At 42.9% G+C, this 9,444-nt stretch overlaps 1 protein-coding gene across 14 annotated transcripts in view; it reads left to right on the top strand.

Annotated features, from left to right (window-relative positions):
• The window catches only part of ATXN2 (ataxin 2), a 48,556-nt gene extending 39,323 nt beyond the window's left edge, over positions 1-9,233 (top strand). For 12 of the 14 annotated variants that reach the window (XM_039724742.1, XM_039724744.1, XM_039724741.1 and 9 more), the window contains 3 exons: positions 3,348-3,493; positions 4,050-4,277; positions 7,579-9,233. In XM_039724742.1, the coding sequence (XP_039580676.1) occupies positions 3,348-3,493; positions 4,050-4,277; positions 7,579-7,782 (578 nt within the window). In that variant the 3' untranslated portion in view covers positions 7,783-9,233. The remainder of the gene's footprint in view (positions 1-3,347; positions 3,494-4,049; positions 4,278-7,578) is intronic. The other 2 variants (XM_039724737.1, XM_039724740.1) reach the window with 1 other exon arrangement.
• The last annotated feature ends 211 nt before the right edge of the window (positions 9,234-9,444 follow it).

The raw sequence follows: 9,444 nt of genomic DNA on the forward strand, positions 1-9,444 counted from the left end.
CTGCTTGATTTCTGCTGCTCTGACCTCTTCTGATTTCAGCTCCTTCTGTGGGTTCTGTGGCTGACTACTTCTTGTTTGCTCTCAGAGACGGGGTGCAGTTCTGTAGAGTTGAATTCAGTAATTCAATCCCTGTGATGTTTTTCTCCCATCCCGTGCCTGAGTCTCTCCCCTCCCCTGTGTCCCTGCCAGGGCAGTGCAGTGAAATATCTCACATTAGACCCAGTCTGAGTGGAAAGATGCAGAAGGGAAGCAGGGCAGCCCAGGCAGAGGAATTTAAGGCATAAAGGGTGAGAAACTCGGTGTATTTGTGCTGGAGTGAGCTGAGGTGACCTGCAGCAAGGTGTGTCCTTGCCTAGAGCATTCCTGGCACATTCTCAGATAATAGGTGGCCATTTGGACAATTGGGGGAAAATGTTGGATAATGGGTCTTTTTTTTTTCCCCCCACCTCCTGTCTTGTCTTATTTGCTGTTAATTTGTGTAGTGAGCTGTTTTGATCACCAGGCAAAAATTCCTTTAAAAAATCCCAGGGAAAGTGCTTTAGTTCTGGCTGAGCAGGTGAATTTTTCATGGCTTTTACAAGACTCCTTTGACAGCCCTGCTGGTCTCGGAGATTTCATTGGCTTGGCAGGAATTACTTGCACTGACTAAACATGAAAAACCATTTGCACTGCTGGAGCTGGAGTCTGAGCTCTGGTTTTGAGCTGGGAATGCATTTCAGACCTGCTGAGTCGTTCTTGGTTTGTGTGCAGGGACTGGCCAGGATTTAGAGGAGTGCCCAGATAACATTTTTTGAAAGGCACTTTTAATATTACTATTAAAACATAATTTGCAGCAGCATCTGAAGTGGTTTTAAGCTTTACAAATTTGATGACCTGCTAAAGACAAAATCAAGAAGAGGAGAAACTGAAAATTAAATATTTTCAGTATACAAAAGTCCAGTGCTTCAAATCCAAAGCTATGGATAAAATATTAGGTGGTTTTGGAAGAGCTGCCACTAAGACAAAAACCTGATCCTCCCCCTGGTTTATATCTATTCTTTAGGGTGCTATTCCTTGCTTTAACTGGTGTCTTAAGAGAGAAATTCCTTATTGTGAAGTTTTATTGTAGAAATATTTGCTTCAGAACGACTGAGTTTATTATTCTCTTGGCCATAAAGAACCAAAAGATGAATTGCACAAATGGTTTAATGGAGTCCCACATTATTTTGGGGGCTCTTAACAAGTGATGTGGGAAGCCTTGAGTATCTTACAACTTGGAATTAAATTTCCTATACATTTTTAGGCCTCTGGAATGGAGGTGCAGTTCATTTGCAGTCAGGCTTGCCAGCTCTGAGGCACTGGGAGGATTGCTGGTCTAAGGTGCTCTTTGGCAAGCAAGTCATCCCTCCTTCCATTTACTTCTATTACTTTGACAAAGATAATAATTTCTGGCTTTCAGAGTGTGTGTAATAATGAGGTGGAGAAATTGTCCTCCTGTAGAAAGCCATAAACTTGGTACTGTAAAAATGATCAGTGTTGCCATTGATAATTTTGGTATTTTCAGAGGAGAAATGTCTGAAAGTCAAGTAGGAGCATGGCAGGGATGCTGCTGCAAAATACATTTTAGTAGTGATACAAAATAAATCAAAAATACTTGGATTTAAAGCATAACAAAATGCTGTGGCAGAAGATCCTGCTGCTTTTGACAGCGTGCTTAGAAAATATTGAGGTGTTTTTGAAGCCCCTCTCAATCAGGAGGTCTCAGAGTGTACAGCTGTGCTTGCACATGTGGATAAGAACATTAGGATCAACTCCAGGCTGCAGGAATTTGGTTCATCTGCATTAATAGCCTGAAACTGCTCATCACTGCCAGGCCATTTGCTCAGTGAAGATTTAATAGAGCTTGCCAGGGATTAAGTTAAATGTGGCAGGCAGTTATTTTCTAAAGGAGGAACCTGCACAGGGGAGAAAAACCTCAATTAGGCAAAAATATCCTGGCTCTCTGTATTCTGGTGAGTTGGAAAGTGTCAGAACTTGGATTTGTAAGGGTTAGAGCAAGCCAGACTGGAGGAAAACTGCAGTGGCCATCAAGTTCTTATATAATACCAACCCCATTAAAAAATAGATATAACCTGGTAGATACTCATCAGTAATTAATTTCAGAACCACCAAAAGGCACCAAAACAAATCAGGAACAGTTGAAGGAAATACTGAGGAGCAGGCTGGTAGTTTCCTTTGGCTGTTTGCTTTTTTAGCATTTTGTCAGCAAAACTCTCCCTGATCTTTTGGGCTGTGACATCAGAGAGATTAACACGTGTTGTCACACACAGAAGTAGCTGCAGACATGGCCTGGTTGTTGCACAAGACCTAAAAGAAATAGGGGAAACATCCTCATTTTTAGGGTCCTGCTTTTGCATTGCATGCTTTGTGTTGAAAGGAAGGCTTGTTGTCATTCTGGCTTTTCATACTTGCTTAGATTCCCTCAAAAGTTCAAAAAAAAAAATAAAATAGGATTTAGTGTGGCCCATTTGAAGCAGGACAGAGCAGGATCCAAGAAGGAACTGGGTGTTTGTTGTTGGAGACTGGCACAGCTTGTAGCAACACATGTGGCTTCACTGGGGTAAAAGTTTTCTGTTGTTCAGTTTCTTCCTTTTTGGGAATTTTGTACCTTATTTGCTTCTGATTCAAGGAATGAAGAATTCCATGGCAGTGTTGGGGAACTCACAGGATGGTGGTGATCCAGAACAGATTGGCCTCGAGGGCAGAGGCAAAATGGGTTATTTTAGCACAAGAAAGTGGCTTCAGCAAAAATTTGATGCTCGAGCAGCCTCAGTTTTGTCAGCTGTGATGTGTTTATTGACTCTGGAGTGCACGGGCAGAGTTTGTGCTTCCCTCTGACTGTTCTGTGAGCAATTTCCAGAAGAGTAGCATGGTGAGGTTAGCCAGGTATAAGGCCAAAGAATTTTTTTTGGATGGTGGAAATAAAAATGGCTCGTAACACCTTTGAAAAGTGTATCTCAGGAAATCCTAAATTGTATGAAAATTATAAATTTGATCTTTGAAACTGGTCTGTTTGACAAAACAAAAGATGAAATACTGCTTTTCTCTATGTAGTATCTGTTACATTGTCAAATTAGGGAAGATAAACTGTCTAATTATGGTTGTTTATAGACTTTCCTGCCAAACCAAACTACACAAAAGCAAGGTAAGATCATCAGCTATTTGCAAGATAAATATATATATTTTTTAGAAGGGGGAGGGAATATATTTACAGACTGAGTTGTAGTGAAATCTTCAAATGCAGATGGTGACTTGATGGAGGTGCAGATCCTGTACCTGGTATTAAATATTCCTTTTTTTCATCCTAGTTTCCACTGGCTCACTTGCTCAGCAGTATGCCCACCCTAATGCTACCCTGCACCCGCATCCTCCTCATCCTCAGCCTTCTGCCACCCCAACTGGCCAGCAGCAAAGCCAACATGCTGGAAGCCACCCTGCTCCAAGCCCCGTGCAGGTAACACAGCCCAGGGCCTGAGTGGCTGCAAATTGTCTTCAAGGGATTGCAGCTGACAAGTGCTTGATGTTGATGTATTGATTTCTCTGAGAGGAAAAAGGGGAGGATGGAGCAGAGTGCAAGCACTCATTTCTCCCTGTTCACAGGGGATGGGGGATGTTTCAGTTTAAGGATTAAGGAAGGATCATAATTGTGTCAGTGCTTTCATATGGGTGAAGTGGAAATAGCAGATAAATGCTGGGGAGTGTTTGATTGGATTTTGTCAAAGCGGCTGAAAACAAAGTGGTCCTTGGAATAGTGCTGCATTCCTTAATTCCTGCTGGGAATAACTCTGGCTGCAGCTGGAAGGCACTCCCAGCTCCAGGTTCTGCCTGGCTTTACCTGGCAGCACAAGCTGAGCCTGGTGGGGTTGTAAAGAGTTTCCCACAAGTACAGGTAATCTTAGATTTGCCATTTACAGCTTCAGAATTAAGAGCAGTTTCCCACCCCTTTCTCCTTAACAGCATCAATGTAATTCCTCAGCCCTAACCTAAATAATCTCTGTGTTTTCTTGCAGCACCACCAGCACCAGGCTGCCCAGGCCCTGCACCTGGCCAACCCCCAGCAGCAGTCGGCGATTTACCACGCAGGTCTAGCTCCAACCCCTCCTTCCATGACGCCAGGCTCCAACACGCAGTCTCCACAAAACAATTTTCCTACAGCACAACAAACAGTCTTCACCATTCATCCCTCCCATGTTCAACCTGCATATACCAATCCGCCACACATGGCCCATGTCCCCCAGGTAAACACAGTTTAACAACCTTCAAGACTAAATGTCTTAATGCCACAAAAGTTAGGACAGTCGGGCCTGCTGAAGTGATTGGCAATCTGTCACCTCTCAGCACAGACTTACCTGTTGTTGTTATTTAGGTTTCTGTCTGTACATTGCCTTTATTTAGAATTTGACAAGGTGTACTTGGACCTCAGCTTCCAACACCTAGTGCATCTGCAACTGTAGTTTAATGAAGACATCTTAAGCTGGCACTGCTACTGAAATAAATTGAGCTCTCTTCCCAGTTCCTGGCTCCCATCCTTGTCCCTGCCCCACCACTCTGCTCACAGAACTGCTTGGCCGTGGAGCAGACCAGGCTGGGGACACCATTCAGCTGAAATGTGCCTCCCCTACCCCCTTTTTAGGCTATTTCTTGGTCAAATCAGTTCCCTGCTCAGTCAGGTGCCTGATCCCAGGAAGAGCTGGCATACAGAAAGGTTGGAGGTGGGAGGTGAGTGCAGAAAGGCTGAATTGCTGCTTTTGGTGGCAGTTTCAGGCTCTGCATCGCAGACAAATTTTATACAAATACATCCAGAAAAGGACATGACAGGATTTCCAGGGAGTAGCAAGGCAGTGCAAGGGAGAGAGGAGAGAGTTCAGGTGACTGCAGGACAATCCTTGCAGAAAGAAGCCTCTGTGTGTGTGCTGTGTGTGTGGTTCTAAATGAACTGCTTGTGCTGAAGAGCCCCAAACATTGTTGGGCAACCTGAAACAACAGTCTTTGCTTCAGAATCAGAAACCCACTTCTCTTAACTGCTCTCTTGTGGTCAGCTCCCTGAGAAAAAGGATTTGGGGAAGGGAAGCACATGATAGATTAATCAAGAGCTCCGTGTAAAGCAGTGTGACACAGATTTTCTGATGTTTACTAAATCTCCTGGATTTAGTGTCCTTTGTCAAGGAATGGGCAGTTCAATCAGTAATTTGCCTGCACAATTTTTTCTTCAGACCAACAACTTGGTGTCTGGCTTCTGCCTTCTCCTGCAGGTTAACAATAGTTTGGGATAAGGTGACTAACTGTGATTAGGGATGTTAATCTGACAGGTGTCCAGTCCCTTGCTGAATTCTGATAAAATCTTTGCTTTGGTCCCTGGGACAGTCAGATAAGCCAATAAATCAATAGTTCTGTAGGAATCATTTTACTGATGTTGAGTTTTTAGCTTTTTGATTCTCTTAGGTTTTTGATTACTCTGCTTTTTTTGGCGGGGAGGATGAGGAGAGGATGGCCAGAGCTGATGATTTCTGTGGCATCTTGGCACGTCCTCCCCTTCTCTGGTTTCTGCCAGAAACAAGACTCCTGCTCTGCTCTGGTGTGAAGGCACTGCTGTGAATGCCTGGGTTGTGTTTAGAGCTTCTCCGAGGGGTCTTGGCTTAGTGGCATGTCCAGTGCTGTGATTTGAAACTTGAAACATTTGCTTGAAGGCCATGAGAGGGTAAAGCTGTGCCTGAATTGTGCCCTGGCCAGGCCAGGGCTGCAGGATGTGACCATTGCCTTCCTTTCTGTGTGCCAAGCAAACCAAATTAAACGAATCAGATGCAACTTTGAGTCAGAGCTGACTGCTCAGACAGCATTTTTAGCAATCACAGACAAACCCTGCCTTGCCCTTGATTTTAACTTGTGCAGTCTCTTCTGCATTTTTTTAGAACAAAAGCTGCAATTTGTGATATTTACACCAAGCTAATTGACTTTCCCAATGAAGTAGTTCCCTCAAAAATCTCTAGTGAAGGCATAACTACAGTTCTGTCAGAAATTTTAAATGCATTTAATTATTCCATCGTGGGGAAACTAATCACTGGATTTGATAGTTTTTTTAGCAGCCTCATTCCCAACTTCTAAAAACACAATTCTGAAATACCACGTAGTAAGAATTTCAGTTAGGCCAACACAGGGGATCAATCCAATTTCCCTTCAGGTTATCAGATGAATCTTGAGCTGGTAGATATCTCACTTGAGAACCAGTACTTTAAAATTCATTAGAGAGTGCTGTCAGCTGCCAATTTGCAAAATGTTTGAGCCACAGCAGAAAAATTTTATCCACTGTGTGTATTGACTCCAGCTGCTCTATGAATAGCTGCTTTATAGTGATGGCTTCTACAATAGCATGTTTGTCAAAGTCAACGTGGAGCCAGTCCTGGGAGGTATTTCTGTTCCACAGCCTGATCTCCTAAAGCTTTTTTAGAGCAAGAGTGAGATTTGAATTGCAGTTCCTGCCTTTAAAGGCTTCTGGGGTGCTACTAACACGTGCAAGTCTGATCAAAGAGTTTGGGGAATGTCTGTGATGAGTCAAGTAACCCTTTTTGTCTTTAAGAAATAAAATTCTAGCCACTACCTGCTATCTGTCTTTACTGGCATGGGAGACCTGTGAGGCTGCAGTTCTGGGATATGGTAGAAGGACAAAGCAAACCTTAGGTACAAATGATGGGGTTTTGGGGCTTTTTTTTCCCAGGAGAAATCCACTGAGAGCTCTGAGTTCCTTTGTGCTTTTAAGAAATGAATGTTTGCTAGGTTTTTAAATAAAATAAATCGATTGATGACCTCTAGAGACATGAACTGCTCTGAGCTAAAGAGCCCACCAAGTTCCTGAACTTGTTTGCCAGAGGTGATCAGCCCTGGGAAGGATTAATCTCCTTTTCCACTGAGACTTAGCCCTGATTGCTCAGATTACACAAGAACTGCGATGAGCTGAACTGGAAGCAGAACAAAGCTGCCCTGGGAGTGTGAAGGGGTGAAATCACTCATGTCAGGAGGACTTGGCTGAGCACTGTGTGGGCACAGGTCACTGGAGAGGACAGGGAGGTTCCCAGGGCAGGGAGCCAGGAGAGAACGTGGGGTTGTGCAAGGAGAGAGCTGGGGAAGGGATGCCAGACTCCCAGTGCCTGTGCAGTTCCTATCTGTACCCTCTAGGAAGTGCTTTGATCTAGGTGACTAACAGAAATGTTTTGAAGATTTGTTGCTGAATTGTTATTTTTTTTTAAATATCCCCTGTTTGATGCTGGCAAAATGGCTAAAATTGAGAACACAACTCAGAGCCAGCAGTAAAGACTTGAGCGCTTTTTTTAATTATGATTTTTCCTTTTTGTTGTTATTATTATTTTTTTTTATGTTACAACTTCTGCCTTAACCCCTAACCTAGTTAAAAAATTTAAAATTTAAAAAAAAAAAATCAAAGACATGAAGAGTAAACCTTTGCTGACGGAGCAAACTTTCGCCAGTCATGTGGCCAGGAGTTGCTGCCTCCTTGTGACCATGATACTAAAGAGCTCTTTGTTTCAGGCTCATGTACAGTCAGGAATGGTTCCTTCTCACCCAACTGCCCATGCTCCAATGATGCTAATGACGACACAGCCTCCCGGTGGTCCCCAAGCCGCCCTCGCTCAAAGTGCACTACAGCCCATTCCAGTCTCGACAACAACACATTTCCCCTATATGACCCACCCTTCAGGTGAGGAGTGTGTGCCTGGGAGACCTGCACCCTAACTGAGCCAGGTCGAGGAGTGAGGACTGGGAGAAACCAGATTTGGGGAAAAAAAAATTAAAAAAAATACGACAAAGACAAGCGACCAACCTTAAGATGTCCTTGTGTTTCACAGCTGTGCTTTGGCAGCCTGGAGGAGCGTAGGTTTAGCTGAGATGTACCTAATTCAGGGAATATTCTTGATTTTTCTCTAGCTGGAGTAGGGAAGAGGAGAGGAGTGAGCCACTGGCACTGTGGGACTGAGTTTTCCGTGGATTTGCCGTGGGGGATGGACTGTGTGTAGTTTAAATGATCAGAGGTTTGATTAAATCTTGAGGGCAGCAGTGAAATGTTGTGTGTGGGGGTAGGGCTGCTAGGCTGCTGTTAAAGTAAAGTGACAACTGAAAGCTAAACTTTAATTCAGAGTAACATTCTGCAGCTTTGCTTTGGGGGAAAAGTAGGAGTTGTGTGACTTCTTTGTGCTTTAAATTTAACCTTATTTAGGTTTCTTTGATTATTCGAGTTCAAACAGCCTCTGAACTTCTGCAGTGATTTAGTTTTACCTGGTGTTTCTTGGGGGATGTGTGAGCAGAACAAAGCTGCTTTCTGAGGGCTTAGGTAGGGAAAGAGCAAAAAAAAAAAACCATCCCAAGGACATCTTGATGTGCAGGGTTTTGTTTTGTTCTCTAAAAAAAATAAAAGAAAAAGAGGAAAAAAAAATAAAAATAAAAGAAAGTTGAGCTCAGTAGTTGTCCTGTGACCACTTTACTAGCAAACTGTTGTGTGGCTTGCCAATTTATTATTTACATTTGAACTTTTTTTTTACAGTACAAGCCCACCACCAACAGCAGTTGTAAGGCTCATCTGGAATAACTGAAAGGCTGGATACCTTTTGTAGGCCAAATACCCTCCTTCTACTGCTTCTGCCAACTGGAAGCACAGAAAACTAGAATTTCATTTTATTTTGTTTAAAAAAAAAAAAAATTTGATTTCTTGTAACATCCACTAGGAATGCTAACAGTTCATCTTGCAGTGGGAGAGATTCGGACTGAGTAGAGGCATTTAGGAACTTGTGGGCTATTCCATAATTCCATGCACTGTATCTGAGTCCTGCAAGTGCCCCAACTCTGCTTGCTGAAAACTGGAAGTTATTTATTTTTTAATGACCCTTCAAAGTTATGAACTCGTCAGCTAGCAAAAGAAGTAACAAGAGTGATTCTTGCTGCTATTATCACTAAAAATCAAGACTTGGAGATCCCTTTTACTTCTAACTAAACTTGAAACAGGTTCAGTAAAAAAAAAAAATTCTAATCGTCAAACGGATGAGTTATTATTTATAAATCACGTTTGATGAGATAATCACTATCGTGAGACAGTGATGTAACTTTTAAGTTAAGAAAACTTTTACTTTGTAGATAATATAAAATAAAAACTTAAAAAAAAATTAAAAAATAAAAAAAGTTTTAAAAACTGACCCTCCTCGGTGTTTGTGTGGTGATTTTGGGGTCTCTTCCCATATTGGCTGCTCCAGCTCCAATCCCAGCTGGAGCCAGGGTTTGCCTGGGCATTGCAGGAATGAGGGAAAGGTTTGGGAATCCCAAATCCAGCCCAGTTTTCTATCAAGGTTTTGTGTCCAGGTGATTTTGTGTCCTGATCCCTCAGCCTTGAGCTGCTCTGGATGGGAT

This window comes from Passer montanus, unplaced genomic scaffold (assembly GCF_014805655.1).
Source record: "Passer montanus isolate IOZ18808 unplaced genomic scaffold, ASM1480565v1 scaffold53, whole genome shotgun sequence".
NCBI lineage: Eukaryota > Metazoa > Chordata > Aves > Passeriformes > Passeridae > Passer > Passer montanus.